The sequence below is a fragment of the Manacus vitellinus genome, unplaced genomic scaffold (assembly GCF_001715985.3).
Source record: "Manacus vitellinus isolate BGI_N305 unplaced genomic scaffold, ASM171598v3 scaffold_40_pilon, whole genome shotgun sequence".
In the NCBI taxonomy this organism is placed as follows: domain Eukaryota; kingdom Metazoa; phylum Chordata; class Aves; order Passeriformes; family Pipridae; genus Manacus; species Manacus vitellinus.
Genome location: NW_021940541.1, coordinates 4,967,709 through 4,983,946, shown reverse-complemented (window position 1 = coordinate 4,983,946; position 16,238 = coordinate 4,967,709). Strand labels below are relative to the sequence as shown.

At 41.0% G+C, this 16,238-nt stretch overlaps 1 protein-coding gene across 5 annotated transcripts in view; it reads right to left on the bottom strand.

Moving 5' to 3' along the window:
- The window catches only part of FGFR2 (fibroblast growth factor receptor 2), a 78,671-nt gene that overhangs the window by 18,096 nt on the left and 44,337 nt on the right, over nt 1-16,238 (bottom strand). For 3 of the 5 annotated variants that reach the window (XM_018078452.2, XM_018078454.2, XM_018078455.2), the window contains 3 exons: nt 12,823-13,013; nt 10,083-10,227; nt 7,713-7,915 (listed from right to left, as the gene is read on the bottom strand). In XM_018078452.2, coding sequence (XP_017933941.1) covers nt 7,713-7,915; nt 10,083-10,227; nt 12,823-13,013 — 539 coding nt within the window. The remainder of the gene's footprint in view (nt 1-7,712; nt 7,916-10,082; nt 10,228-12,822; nt 13,014-16,238) is intronic. The other 2 variants (XM_018078453.2, XM_018078456.2) reach the window with 1 other exon arrangement.

The following is a 16,238-nucleotide window of genomic DNA, read 5'->3' as shown; positions in this document are numbered from 1 at the left end:
TTGACCAATAAATTCTCTTCTTCCACTCACTTCTAGTTGCCCATGTCACCATGGCTTTTCCCACACAATCAGGTGGGGGTGGGTGTCTTCTCCCAACGAACAAGTGATAGGAGAAGAGGAAGTGGCCTCCAGGGGAGGTTTAGATTGAATATTAGGCACAACTTCTTCAATGGAAGGGTGGTCAAGCTTTGAAACGGGATGTGCAGGAAAGTGGTGAAGTCACCAGTCCTGGAGGGATTTAAAAGACCTGCAGATATAGCACCTGGGGTCATGGTTTAGTGGTGGACTTGGCAGGATCTTAAAGGTCTTTTCCAACCTACATGATTCTATTATTCTATATTTTTCACGTTTTCAATATTAAGAACATGAAGAAGCTATTACAATAATTGGGGGATACTTAAGTTTTCAATTAACCACATTCTTAATTAGAGATTCTGCAGGCAACGTGGAGAAGAGGTCCTAAAAATAATTTAATGCCCGATGTTTTGAAACTTTGGAGTGTGATTTCTCATCAGCCCCAACATTTTCCTTAGAGCAGCAAAGGCACTTAATGATAAATGTACTGAAAAAGGAGACAGCTGTTCCACCTGTGTAATTTTGGTGTGAATGGTGTGAACCTTCTGTAATGCTCTTTCCTCAAACCTGCAAGCAGCAGCCTGTCATCTGCTGACTTCAGAGTTTCAAGCGAATACTAACACAAAAAAAAATGCTTGTATTGCCAGTCTTCCCTTCTTTGAAGTGTGAATCCTCCTTCTCTCTTCAGGCCAAGCCCAAATCCCGTGGCCAAGCTGGGCTGCAGGTTGTTTCACAGTGACATCTCTGGTACCCATCCTCACACCAGGCAGCAGGAGGTTCTTCTCTTGGACCCTGCCCAAGCTGGAAGCCTGGAACACCAGAGTAACTACCACCCTCATCACCTGGACTTGACTTTGACACCACACTTGCTCATGTAAAATGTCACCAGGCTACAGTTTGGTTCCATGGGCCTTATAACTAGATTAAAAAAGCAATTATAAGCAAACAGATCCTAACAGCATTCAAGTGCAAATCAGGGAGACACAGTGATATGGACACAAAATCCACTTGTCTCTCTGACATATGGGAAGTCCAACTTTGTGGTTCCTTAAGTCCAATTAAGAATTAGTGTCTCAGCCCACAGAATTATTTGAGCTCCTCAGAATGGGACTGAAAGGTTTTTGTAAGTCATGTTGTTACACAGAGTATTTTGGCAAGACTAAGGCTCTCAAATTTCTCATCACAACTCTCACCATCTGCTTTGTTTGTGAGCTCTTTTTGCTGGTAGACATCCTCAAACCCATCTCATTAAACGTATTTGTCTTCTTGACACAACTTTCTAAGATCAGAGATTAAGAGCGGAAAGGTTTCATTGGGAAGAAAGTGTCAAGGATAGCCATGAGAAAATTAATCTTGGTGACCAGATTTGCAGCTGACAGACCTTTCCTGGCATGAGAAGCAGCTCCTGCAGGCAAGATGTGGTGTCTATGGAAGGAGAGAGTCTAACTGCACAAACAAGGCCACCATTCAAAAAAGAGAGGTGGACTGCTTCCTCCTCATTCATCCCACCAGCATGAATGATAATATTGACTTTCAGGAAATATAAGCACCTGGCACATTCCTCTAGGAAAATAAATCCAGTGACCACTTGGGATACAAACAGAAAAGTACTATTAAGGCAGACTATGGAGCTCTAAATAAATCATAAGTGAATACTGAACGGAGTCCTTCCAGAGAGATGCTGCCATGGCCAGTCTGCAGAGGGGAACTCACCTGCTGGACAAACCAGCATGAGAACCAGGGCTGGAATCAGACTTCCTTTTTTTTTTTTTTTTGCTCATTTTCATTATTTCATTACAGTTTAAAAATGATGCTTCACAAAATGAACCAGCTCAGCACAGAGAAATGTGCAAATCTCTATGACCAATGTGGCACTTCCTCTGCCCTTACCCCTGACTTTCCTGAATTCCATTTTTCTATTACTTCTTGTTTCCATTTTTTCCATCTCTCACCATAATCCTATTAACACTCTATGACCACTTCCTCCATATTTCCAAAATCTACCTCCTATTCTCCAGCCATTCTACCAAGATCTTTATTCAAGTTTTGATTATTATTTCTTCATTAACATTGCCTTTACTTCCATACCTGTCTTTGCCATTATAGCCATTGTCTTCAGGGACATCAGGAAGGCATGAAAATCAAGCTAAAAAATTTAGATTATATACCTTACACATGAGGAATGGTTCAAAATATTCTGGGGTCTTTTATTTTTTTCATGAAACACAATAATTGTATCAGACAATTATTTGGATCTCTTCCAGAGTTTCATCTTTTCACTAGCTCTACATTCCCCATCCAACAGTCTTAGCATGGGTAAAGCCTATAAATGTAAACTTGCAATAAACTAAAACACTCCTTTTAACATTTTTGCACATTTTTACTTCACAGAAGAACTGGATGATGGGCCAGAGATGCTGTAGGTAACCAAAGTGCATTAATGTGGATAGGAATGATGAGAAATCCAGAGGAACTACTCAGTGTCTGGGAGAAGAAAAATGGACTGTACTCCCAGGGAATATTCTTCTGATTGATTAACTGGAGCAGTACAAGGAGTTACAGGAGCTCAAGGGCTATAAAAATCTGCTCCAAAAAAGATGAAGCCAACACAGTCTGGCCTGTGGTTGGAGGAGATTTTCTATTTCAAAATGGCCTTTCACCTTTCCTGCAATAATAAAGAATTAACCTTTGATCCCATCCCTTAAGCATCTTTTTCACTGCCTTAGAGCACACCATAAAACAGGGAGGAAAATCCTACCTATTCCAAGGTCAGTAGGCACGGTCAATTGTAATCTACATTATACATTTAAGTAACAGCACATAGAAAGCCTTTTTCCAGCCTGCCACTTGCAACACTGCCCTCCAACCCCTTACCACGCAGGTTAACCTGATGCAGGTGAATTAGACACCTTCAAGGTCCACTCAGCACGTGTGTGACACCTGTTTTAAGTGATGACACTACACTAAAGAGGTATTTTGAGTGCTTAATTAAAGCAAGGCAGGCAGAAGTCAGCTTGAATGGAGCAGAGCACTGAAAGACCTATTATGGTATATGTTAACCTCAACAGGAAGGCAGCCCTCCACCAGAAAATATTCTCTGTGTGCTTCCTTTCTGCTTTTAGGAGGACAGAACTAAGAACAGTACCAGCCTCAGATAGATCTTTAGCTCCATATCTGCTCTTGGGATGGAGAAAAGCCCATTGTGTCCAAACCTCCTGCATCAATGCATGATTATATCCCCATTTTAACAACATATTTTTCCTTTGGCTGTGTTTAATCAGCTCTCAGTTAATGCTTTACAAGCATTTCTAAGCAGCAGAGCATTTAAAACAAACAAATCTTTGCTGGAATCTTTAAATGCCATGTGGCAAAATCAGCTGCAGAGCAGTGTGTAATTGTCTGTAATTGATTATGAAGGGTGTTTTCCTCCACTGATAATTCATACCATGTCCTGAAGCCTAGTTCTGGCTCTCGGGCTGTGAGATTTTAGCAGCCATGCAGTGATTTCCTATAATTGTCAGTCTTTGTGAAGGCTCTGCTATAAAAGTTAATCTGAAGTCATATGCATATATGTATATGTATAATTAGTAAGTGATGCTGGTAGCTGCTGATAGAAACAGTCCACCTGAGTGACCAGATCTAGGAAAATATAAGGCTAAATGCACTACACAGAACTGAGTAACCCTAATGTTAAGTACTGATGTTTAAAACACATGCACCACCCCTGCATGAAAAGCTCTCCTTTTGAAACACCTCCACACAAAATAAAGTCCTATGAGTACTACCAGGCAAGACAATGGTTTCCATATAGAGAAAACCAAGGATAAAGAAAAAATAAAATAGGTATTAGGGTAAATAGTTGTGTATTAATCTTTGTATTTCACAGTCTAGTCCTTTAAATAAATGATATTTTCACAGCTCAATACCAGGAGAAACACTACATGACTCTCTCCTTTTCCCTGATTACTTTTCTTCTTTCCAGATTCCAGCTGCCATTATTATTTTGAATTATCTATTATCGTTTTGAATTACCTATTTTGCTGGGTGAGCTCAAGTCTTACTTTAAACCAATCAGCCTTTGTTCATCACAATTATGCTCATTGTATCTTTGTGAAGGATTAGACGCAACAACAACTTTAGACATAAATTAATGGGAATGTATTTTAAATACTAAGCATAAAAAGATCACTGCTCTCTATTTAAGAAACATACTTGAGGGGGTCCAAATTTGACAGATTGCCTCTGGTAGCCCTAATAAAACACTCTAGTGATGACAAACACTTGACTTTGACTGGGCAAGTCACAAGGGATGGGACTGTCTTTTTGCCTGTTTCAAGTATAATTTATTTGTTAAGAGAAAGCTCTATAAAGTAAAAGTATATCCTATTGAAGGCTACAATTTATCTTTCGGTTCACTGAACCTGTCACTTAAAGCCTGTATTGCAAATCAGCCTGTGAGGTTCAATCCTACAAACACCCTCACAAGCTGGTACCTCCCTGCAGGCCATGGCCAACACCAACAGGGCATTGCAGCTCCCTGCTTGCATGGAAAGAAAAGGAGCTGCTTGCTGGATTTCCCAGTAAAAACCTGAAAACCAAGCAGCAGATCCTGGTGAGGCTGAGGATTGCAGGGGGAGGGAACTGATAATTCCTGACTTCATCACGACCCTTCCTGTGAAGGCAAAAGGAGCCGCCTTTTGGCAAGGGAAAACCACGCCTGCCTGTGGGGAACGATGAAATCCTGCAGTGGCTCAGACTAAAGAGTGTAGGGGAATCCAGGCCTGCAAACCAAACCACATGTAGCTCAGCAAGACTCTTCTCCTGCTCAGACAGGATGGCATCAGAGCCCTGCAAACGCCTCCTTGTGAACCAGGATTATTTTCATACCCGTATCCTTAGGGAGCCTGACCCAGCAGCAGAGAGCTTTGAAAACAATATCAAGAATTTCCCAATCCATGGCCTCATTTCTCTGGAATTCCAACAAATCCCATCACCCAGCCCTGGAACTCTGGCCCATTTTCACAGTCTACCTGCCACGAGCATCTTCCCTGCTCACTCTCACCCATCCTCCCAACTCAGCCACTTTCTCTATTCCTCCCACACACAGCACAGAGGCAAGGGAGAACCTTCTGGGATCAACAAATAAATAAAGGTTCAGTGACAAAACCCCACCAGGCTTTAAATACAACTCTCTGAAATACAAATAAACTGAAACAAAGTGAACTTGGTGGTACAACAAAGCAGAGTTGAATAATCCAGAAACAAACACACCCAGCAAATAAAACAGGGATTATTTTTCAATTCCTCATTTCTGGCAACAATTCTGAAATCCAAAACCAGCTTTAAGAGATGCAGAAGCTAAACAACTACTGCAGCCTCAGTACCAAGGAGATGCTAACTAAAATTTTAGGAATCTTCAGTTCTGACAAGCAAGTCTTCAGTGACTGTTTGTCTCGTCCTGCCTCTGCAACCTGACCAGTGAAATCATCAAACCAGAAACACGGATTGCTCGTAACACAGTAGTTACATTTTCCTCCATGAAGACAAAAAGGCAGAGAGCCCTTCAATGAGAAGCTCCTGTTAACAAAACAGCACTAGGAATAATTGAGAGTAGTGGAATTTTTGCTCAGGGGTTGAAACAGCATTTGCACTTTCAAATACAAAACAGTTTTTTTTAAAAAAAAATTATTCCCACTTCTGAAAGCAAAATGCCCTTTCAGATAAGAAAACATAGAAAACCAAAACAGATAAAACCCAATGTGACAAACACGTCGCAAGACAGTTTGGTTTTTTTCCCCTCTGTGAAAACAATAGCTTTGGAGAAGGTCCTTATTGCATCATTTAATGATAAACAGCTAAAGTGAGGGCAGTGGTTGGCACTGCTGTCACATGAAGTGAAATAACACTGCCCCCTGAGGAACCATTTCCCACTGACACAACTGAGCTCACACCACAACTGAGGTACTTTTTATGCCCCCAACTTATCTCTGAGTCATCATGATGCTTTTATATTCAGGCAGAAATCTAATAAATGTCTTCTATCTGAGCAGCTGATATGGATCTCTCTCTCTCTGGCTAAATACACAACATTTGAAAAGCCTCCTTTGTCCAGAAAGATACACAGATTTCTAGCCAGAGATGTGTGAATTGAGCTGAGGGCTCCTCATCACTCCTTCTGATACAGAGTCAAAAGTCCCTCTCCACCCTAGTGATATTCAAGCAAATGAGTAAAATCATGAAATCCCAGAAAAACAAACAACCCAAACCAAAACCCCCAAAGTGGCCAAGAAAGTCAGAAAAAAAATAGGAATTAACACTTTTGCTCATAAAAGAAACCAAATATTTTTCAGATTGGACGAAGTTCATGTCCTCCACTTTAAGATTTTGTAAAATACTGCATTCAGAGGAAGAAGGCTAAAGCATTACTACTCCCTGGTATTTTTAACCAAGGAGATTCAGGAACCATGAAACATGGGTTCAGTAAAAAGCAGTACTGTTCAAAACCTCCCACTCTGTGTGCCCGTGCATCTAATTTCAAACACCTACGCACACTGAAGAAGGATTTTTAAGGTACATGACAATGACAATAGTCTGGACAGGTTGTAAAAACAATCTGCAGAAATTCTGCACCACTTATTTGTGGTGCTGACAGACCCAAACTGAGCCCTCATCTCCAAACCCCAAGACCAGAGCCTGGACCCAACCCTTCTAGATGGTCCCTATTTTGGATTATAAGGTGAACCACAGCCTCAGATACCAACATCCCCCAGTCTTGCAGGGCTGAAACCTGAGGGAGGATTTACTGGGTGCAGAGGTCTGTTCTTGAAGATCTACTGCATGAAAATCAAAACCTATTAATCTCCAGCTTCTAAAAAACCAAGTCCTCCAGGAGAGGATAGCATGTGGGAATGGAGGCTGTTTTTTCCTGTGATAAAGCCAAAGTCCTGTTACTCCTTCAGCTGGTTTGTTGCCCGTGGTGTTGCCCTCTCCAGAAATGCTCGTTGCCAGCCACAAACAATCACAAAACATATTTCATGCAATGATGTTGTGCACCTTTTAAGTCTGACATTTGCTTTTTGTTCCTTGCTCAAAAGCATCAACATCTTAATCAAACTGTCCAAGATCTGATATAGTATCTCCCCTATTTTTACTTTACTGTAGTCTTTTTTCTATTTTGGGGTGTTCTCTGGATGCTTAGCTATAAAATTCCCTCCCCTCGGTCTTCAAAATCCTTCCTGAAAAGTACCTCCTGTGTCTGGTACCTAGTTACCACAATAATAATCACCTTAGAAACATTATAAATACACAATTAAACAGGATTATGTTCCAAAGTCCATTAAGTCAGCAAAATTTTTTCCATGGACTTCAATGAGCTGTGGGATCGGGCCATAAAATACTTTAAATATATTTTTTCCATCTCTAGGCTGTTAATACAGAACCTACCCCATTTTTCACATTTCTCCCTGCCCTGATTTCCTCGCCTTGAAAGACAACCACTGAGCTGAGGATGCACTTCCCACCCCCGTCGCAATTTGGTACATAACACTTGTTGCATTCCCCTTTCCATAGCTTTCAGGAGGAGGATGTGCTGGCTGGGTTGTTTGGTAAAAAGTTTTTTAAACTCTTTATCTACTTTCTGTTACCTGTCTGCGCAGAGGGATTCGCTTGGTCAGCTTGTGGACGGCGGGCTGGCTGCTGAAATCCGGCTTCTTGGTGGTGTTCCTCATGCGGCACACGACGACTGTCAGCACCATGCAGGCAATTAAGAAGACCCCTATGCAGTAAATTGCTATTTCCAGGTAGTCTGGAGACGTTGGGTATTCCTTTTCCTTCTCAGGAGCTGCATTGGAAGTTTTTAGGAGGGAACAATCATGCCACAGGGTTAGCACAGGGCACAGGCATGGTCGCACGTGGAACGAGTTGAAATGGTAAGACATAATCAGTTCCTGCAGTGACCGTGTGACATTCAGGATACTGTTAAATGTTTAGGCCATCTTGCAATCTGAGAGTAATTTCTCTTCCTAGATCACTGCTTTGACTTCTCAGTTTGCCACTGAGTGTGAAACTGTGTGTCTATGTATACACATATAGGCATATACATGTGTCTGCCTACACATATATATTGAAATATTGCACGATCAAGCATAATTTTAGGGGGTGGAAGAACTGTTCAAACTGGGTTCAGCTTCATTTTTTACTGGAGTCAAACTTCTAAAGCACTATAATTCTTTTGAACCACACAAAAACATAACTAAAGTTAAAACATTGAATTAGCTAAACTAAAAGAAAAGTGTCTAAATTCACAAATAGACATTTCTGCTTGAGTCTGCATTGCTTGTTCAACCAAAATTTTCAGTAGCATCTCAAAATACAGAGGGAAGAGAGGATGACTCAGTCCCTCATCATGTCTATACACTCAGGGGTTTCAAAAGGGTTTCAGGACCTGGCTGTCCAGCTGCTTAACCTGTTGCACCTCATGTTGGATGCCCAGCTTCCTTGAGCTCCTTTGAGGAGCCCAGTGCTGGATTAAAAAATCATAATTCAAGTGAAAAATGAACAGCAACATGTTAATGAATCAGTCCTCTTTTGTGAGGACTGTGTATTTCAAGTAACCTCATCAGTGGTTACTGGTCTATGAGATTAGATTTTAGTGGGAGTGGTTCTACCATAGCTGTTACTCTGATTGAAACCATTCTGAAATTATCTCCAAGACAGTTATATGTGCAAACACTGTCCCTAAACCCTTATCTGGGATTCAACCCCCAGATAAACAGCATTCCACAGCAATCAGTGGTCACTCCACAAGCAATGCACGTTCAAGCCGAAATTTTCTTGTGCCTTTCTAGGCTTATAAAAATACTTTGGTCAAGAAAATTGGTTAAAAAAAAAAAATGCTGTTCAAGCACTTGCAAAATGCAAACACTGCTAGCAGAAGCAAGCTCTACACAAACACTGCTCTGCCTGCTTGGTAACAGACCACACAGGCTTGGTGTTCACTTAACAGTGGGATGGAATCAAGCTGCATTGTTGAATATATTTTTAATAAAGGGTAAGAAATTATCTGCAGAAAGTGGGCCTGTTTAACTCCCATACGATGAACCTCAGCAATACGCACATGCAGGTTTCGTACCTCTTACTTAGGATTAATTAATAAATTAATAAACAATTAATAAATGTTAAGCACAAGATGACCCAGCAAACCTCAGGTGGTTCATGTTTTTTCAAAGGAACTCCTGAAGCAGCTGCCAACAGTTATAAACGAGAAAATTTGACCAGTGTCAAAACCAGCTACAGTTACATCTTCTAACAGCTGATAACAATTTTCAGGCAACAAAGCACATTGATGTTTGTTTCTTTTAAGGACAGAAACATCATCAACACCAGAACAGCAAGACATGCTTTGCAGCAAAAGCAAATGACTACTTGTTTTCTTAGAGCATGCAATGTTTAAAGATGCACGGAGCCGATTCCCAAGATATGGAAGGCACTGCTTCTGTACGTGATCCGTTGGCATTGAAATTAGAATTTCCAGATTTGCATGACAGGTAAAAGTGAATTTAAGTACACTGAATAGCTCAGGTATTTTAATGAACCAGTGGCCAAATTGTTCCAGACTTCATAACAAACTGAATTTCATCCTCTTGAAAAAGTTTACAATGATTTACGTGCTGATTTTCAGTTGTCTCACTGAAGCGCTAAGGAAATGCAGTTCCTTAGCATTTCTGATGAACATTTAACAGATTTTAAGAGTAAAAATATTTCAATAAGTGCAATAGCCACACACTCCACCCCCCCTTTGGTTTTGTTGTTAGATTTTTGGAGTTCCAAATACACGACGAAACAATTAATTGGCTTGAGACAACCGTGTTTAAAAAACCAAAATCATTGTAAAAGTGCCTTTTTTTTTTTTTTTGAGACAGAAGCTGTGCTAATTCTGCAGCAATCAACAAGGGGAGGAAAAAAAAAAAAAAAAAGAGGAAAAACCACAGAAAGAGAGCAGTGTATACCTGGCAGAACTGTCAACCATGCAGTGTGAAAGGATATCCCAATAGAATTACCCGCCAAGCATGTATACTCCCCAGCATCCTCAAAAGTTACATTCCGTATATAGAGAACCTCAATCTCTTTGTCCGTGGTGTTAACACCGGCAGCCTAAAAAAAAAACAAGAGGGAAGCAAGAGAAAAAAAAAGCTAGACACTGAGAGAATTGTTGTGGATAGGGAGATGTGGAGCCACGGGGCTTTGCACTTTGTAAAGGCAGAGGTGGAGAGATGCAAAGCTCCTTTCCCCATCCACAGTCCCTCATCCAAAAGGCATTTACCAACAGGTCCCAGCTCACCTCAGAAAGTAATCAACACCCTTCACCAGACCTAAACTCACCACCTAGACATGCATGCAATCAAATGACATGGAAAAATTAACCCACAAAGCTTTTTTTTTTTTCCTTCTTCTTTTTTAATAAAAGAAAGTTGAAAGAAAAACAAGGAGAAAACAAAGTAGGACAGAACGTGGGGTCCTTCACATGTAGATACCTGTTTGAGAGGAAAGAATTTACTATAAAAACATACTCTAAAAGGACTAAAAAAAAAAGGTGTGAATTCTGCTCCAAAAGACACAACTTAGTGTCTGTTTTAAGCACTGTATGATCCTTGCATCAACCAATGCACTACATTTTTGTGTAGCAACTACTACTGTGCGCTGTGCAGTGTTACCAGATGTCATTTTAATCTCAAGTCTGGTAATATTTGGTAACATTTGCTCAGAAGCACAGTGGAAGGTATCTCGTGTTCAAAAACAATCAGTTGTGGCTCTCACAGGTGAGAGGAAAAACAGACTCCAAAGGCTCGAGAACCATGAGATGGAAATAAAATACATTTTTCTATGTACTAAAGCTTTAAAAAAAAATATGCATGTTTTTGGGTTTTTTCTAGTCATCTTTCAAATTTGCTAAATCTCTGTCTTGACAAGTCACTGTGCAGCAAACCAAGGATCAGTGATTATCCAAACTCATACAAGTGGAGTAAATCTTAGATCTGGAACTTCCCAGCTGTCCCAGATGGGCACACCAGGGCACCAGCACCAAGGCCTCTGTGATGGAGATTCGGAGAAATTAATCTTTGCTGCTTTTTGTCTCTTGTTCCATTCAAAAATGCTACTTTGAAATAAATGATGAAGGAATAAATACCCTTTTACCAGACCATTTTGAAGTAAATTTAGTTGTGAGCTGTAGTCACATGGTTGCCAGTCTTTATTATTACTGCTGAGTAACCACCAGCTAGTAAGAGGTGAGTAACAACTGGAAACCCCTCCCAACCCTGCAGAGTCACAGGTGAGGTGGGAAACTGTGACTAAACTGACCTGACCTGTGCTTTAGTGGGTACTTATATGAACATTTAAAATAAATAGATAAATAAATAAATAAATAGATGTACACCTATGTGTGTATATGTATAAATAAATGTACACTAATTAGGTTGTAATTCCATTATTCAGTGTGAACCCTACGTATGAACTGCAAGGTATGCAGAATTAACACCAAAACTGGACATAAACACACAAACACAAAGACACCAAAGAGAGAGAATAAAGATCAGCATCAGAAACCAGTGCTTACGGTACACACAGAATATTGTGGGAATTTTTCCATGGCTGCTGGTGTAACACCAGTTGCATCACCGAAGGAGGATTACACATATACCACAAGGCCAGAGAGTATCCTACAAGCTGCCTGCAGTCTCCCAAAGCACCATTTTTTCCAGCTTCTACATCCAGCTTGCTTTAAAAAACATTGTTACCTTGTACACTTGGCAGAACAGAGAGCCAGGCAGACTGGTTGGCCTCCCCTATATAATTGGAGACCTTACAAATATATTCTCCAGCGTCCGCCTCTGTCACATTGTACAGTGTCAGCACTTCAGCATTGGAACTATTTATCCCCGAGTGCTAGAATAGACCAATAACACAGGAGAACAATGTCACTGCTGCCCAAAACCCACACCAACCTGTCTATGGTCCCACCACCAACACGTCACAAGAACAAGGCTTCCACTTCAGACAGGGATCAGCGTCAAAACATTGGAAGTTTGGGGTTTGTTGAGGGGTTTTTTTGTTTGAGTCTTTTTACGTCCAAAGCATCACGTGAAAAGTTAGAAAACAGCAGCGTGGGGGGAAAAAAAAGCACCTGGGCAGGTACACTGGCTGTTGTGGAGCAAGAAGGTGCAGAACTGGCTGTCCTATCTGCCAGCACACTGAGCTTTGGCAATGCCAGCTCGGAAAACTTTAGGGTTTCCTTGGTCAGGCTTGCTCAAAATGCCTGCTGGCAGGAATGACACTACTGATACACCAGTAAAAAACCAGACATCTCTGCAGGTTCAGCATCCAGATGATCCAACCCTGCCAACAAGCTTTTGGCAGCAGGTGCCACGTTACTTTGAAATAAAGGGGCTGAAGAAATATGAAAGAAATGGAGTAGATTGTCCCAGGTATGTTTTGGATGCTTTCTACCCACACAGCAATATCAATGATGTTCTTTAAGAGGGTTTTTAACTTTTTTTCTGAATAACTCACGCCTGAAACATTCAGAGATGAAGGAAGTTTTACGGAAGTAAAAAAGAACAAAATAAGCTGCACAATTAGCATTTAGCCAACCAAATGATACTGTTTCATATGTAACACAAACGCTTCCACTTTTCAAAAAAAGCTCAGAACTCAAAAGTCCTTTAAAGAAGGGCACCTGCAGAGCCTCACCTTTAAAACCTGAAGGTAGGGCAGTCCATCCGGCCCGTATTTACTGCCATTCCTCTCCACATGTTTTATCCACTGAATGTGGGGCTGAGCATCGCTGTAGACTTTGCAGACAAACTCCACGTCCCCTCCGACCACGGCGGAGGCGTTTGCTGGGAGCCCAGCCTGGAGGATGGGCCGGTGCGGGGAACGCTCTGCAAGAAACAGAGGGAGAGAGAGAGAAAGAGAGAGAAATAAAGATGCATAAATAAGTGGAGCTGCCAAGAAAACTGTAAGTGAACTCGAGCCAAAAAGCCCTGTAAGCCTGTTGGCTGACTCCTCCGAAATAACACTGCAGCCAAAACGTATAACAAGAACTGCAGTTCAAAGGAGATGATGACTCGAGCGCTACACTTGTAATTTAAAGAACAGCCATCTGGGGGGAGGGGAGAACCCATGCTTAAAAACTTTACACATTATCCATAGTTTCAACTCAGCAACGATTAAGTAAAAGATCTCCTTTTTTTTTTTTTAAATGCTGTTGTAGTAATTACCTCTGAGTTCTAAAACTTTCTGATTCGACTAAATCTTCGCGAATTAAGAAGAAATATTATAGATTAATTTCAGAAACTGATTGTTGTGCTAAAACAAACCAAAGGGAATTTCCCAGAACTAGCAGCAGAAGCCTGAAACTCCTTGTGCAGGATGCACTTACCAGGCAGCTCAACCTTCTAAAATACTCTGACCAGTTCCATCACTGTCACTGCTCTCTGCTTTACCCAGACACAGCAGCAGAAACACTAGTTCTTATTCTGAGCAAGACACAGGGAAATACAGAACTCCCATGTGAGCCAATACAGCTTTTAATCTATGCACTTGTAGAAGCATTTATCAAATATTTTTGGTCAAGTTCACATTACTGGATATACTGATTGCTCCCTGGACCACCTGGGTGCCCAGAGAGCCACTGCAGCCAGCATTCTGTGGATGCGATATAAACAGCCTTTGGGGAAAGCACTGATGGGACCTTGTCCTCAGCTCTGGCATGGAGGCAACTTCCCATCACCCTCACTAAGCCTGGTCTAACAGTCACCAACATCTGGACAGTGGGCAGCACATGAGCCAGCTCCCCAGCCTCCAGGGCCACCAACAGCCCTTCTCTGCTGGACGAGGCAAGTGGGGCAAAGCATAAAAACTTTCTCTTAAGTGATGCCTGAAAGAAAGGTCCTCAAAGTGACAGCTCTGCTTAAGCAAACTGCTCTGTTACCCAGCGAGCAGGAGGGACAATGCCACCCTGCCCAGAAAGCCTTCAGACAGGTGAGGTTCCATCAGCCTCGCTGGGAACTCACCACCTTCTTCAGGCAAACTTAATTCTGTCCATTTCTTTTTATAAAAATGCAAAGTTAATACTGACCTACACATACTTTCAGTCTCTTACGAGGAGCAGCTGAGGGAGCTGGGGTTGTTTAGCCTGGAGAAAAAGAGGCTCAGGGGAGACTTAATCACTCTGCAATTCCCTGAAAAGAGGGTGTAGCCAGGTGGGGGTCAGTCTCTTCTCCCAGGTAACAAGTGACAGAACAAAAAGATGTGGTCTCAGGTTGTGCCAGGGAAAGTTTAGATGGGACTTTAGGGAAGATTTCCTCACCAAAAGGGTTGTCAAGCATTGCAACAGGCTGCCCAGAGAGGGCACTTAGAATTCTGTCGTGTGGATGTGACACCTGGGGACTGGGTTAATGGCTGTACTCCATGACCCTGGAGGGCTTTTCCAACCTAAAGGATTCTACGAATTAGAAGTGAAATGCTCACTGCCCAGCCTCAGCTCTCCGCTCTCTCCTGCTCCAGGAATCCTTTCAAAGATAAGTAAAAAATAGCAGACCTAAATGTTTATTTTTGGAGGCTATATTCTGTGAGAGCTTTGACGTTACGAGCCAAATCAGCTGAATTTCAAATCAAGCGTTCCTTCTTAAACATACTAGTTTCCAATAAATTGTTTCACAAGCAAACATTGTGAGCATAATAGCAAATAATGATGCCCATTGAACAATGGGATCTTTTATACAGTCCAATATATTTGGCATGCAGCAAACATCTACTGGGAATTTATTCACTGAGGCTATGCTGGCAGCACACCACAGAGCAGCAGTCTTACTTTACTTGTGGCAAAAGTGCATTTGTGTTGCAAGTTACTAAATTATTCCATGGCTATGTGTGTCACTTGCAGAGATCTAGGAACAGTTTCACATTTTTAATCTGTAAATTACAGTAGAACATATAAATTAGTATTTTACAGTTCTGGAGAGAACTTTTAGTTTCTCACCTTATGCTAAATAAGCTCTAATTCCATCTCCCTCATTCCTTCATTTGGGTACAAAACCAGCAAGCAAAAATCTCTCTTTAATAGAAACCTTACACCATCTTCCAAAACTTATTACAGCTGCCTTCGGTATAAAATGAAACCTTAGAGAATGTTATTTAAAATGTTTTTTAGAAGTCAGTAGGCCTCATGTTTCATTTCTCCACATCAGGGTTTGATTTCCTTTGTGACCTTATTCTCTGCCCTTAAACAAACCAGAGAATGAGGCCTGAAACATCTTGGAAAAGTTCCTACTATGCCAGCATCAACACACGAAATGTGTTTAGTTTATCCTGATAGCCATCAATGATTTAATCCTTTATTGATGACTGTCAAACATTTCCTCTACCAAAAAAGAGGAGGCAAAGCCGAGAAGTAAAAGCAGAGTTCTTACATTCTTAGTCTCAAATTCCTTTTGAAAAAATTGAAGTGTGTGCATATGTATAGGTGTATATGTATGGATGCTTGTAGAATTTCTTCTCTAAGGGTAAATGTGTTAAAAATAAACTTTGTTTGCCCTCCAACACACGGAACAATGATTAATGTTCATCAACTCTCCCACTTGGGCAAAGGGGAATATTCCTGTGCCCACACAGAAGAACATCATCATCATCATGTAAATACAGCAGGGCTTCAGGACAAACCTGGAGTCCAAGGACCACAGGAAATAAACTTGGTATTGTGGAAAATAACTAAATATGAAGAAACTTCCACTAATTACCAATTACCAGGTTTAATTCTGTACAGTATCGTAGCTTGGAAACAGTAATTTCAGGATGTTGTTCTGTCTTGCCTACTTCTCTGCAAACCCACACAAACCTAAGGACTCTGCTAAGCACAGGTACTGTCAAAGCCATACTCATAAATCTCACATCACTATTTAGCATTTAAAATACAAGCTGTACATTTGTAAGCAGATCTCATCACTCAAACAGCTAGTTACACTAATATTAGATGGAAACAGCATGTTCTTTTTTACTAAAGACTAGCAAAGGAAGTTGAGGTTCTCTTTAAAAAAATCTTAAAGGTTGGTAAAACTAATTTTATCATTACCTAATAATTACAACCAGGATCATCACTAAAATAT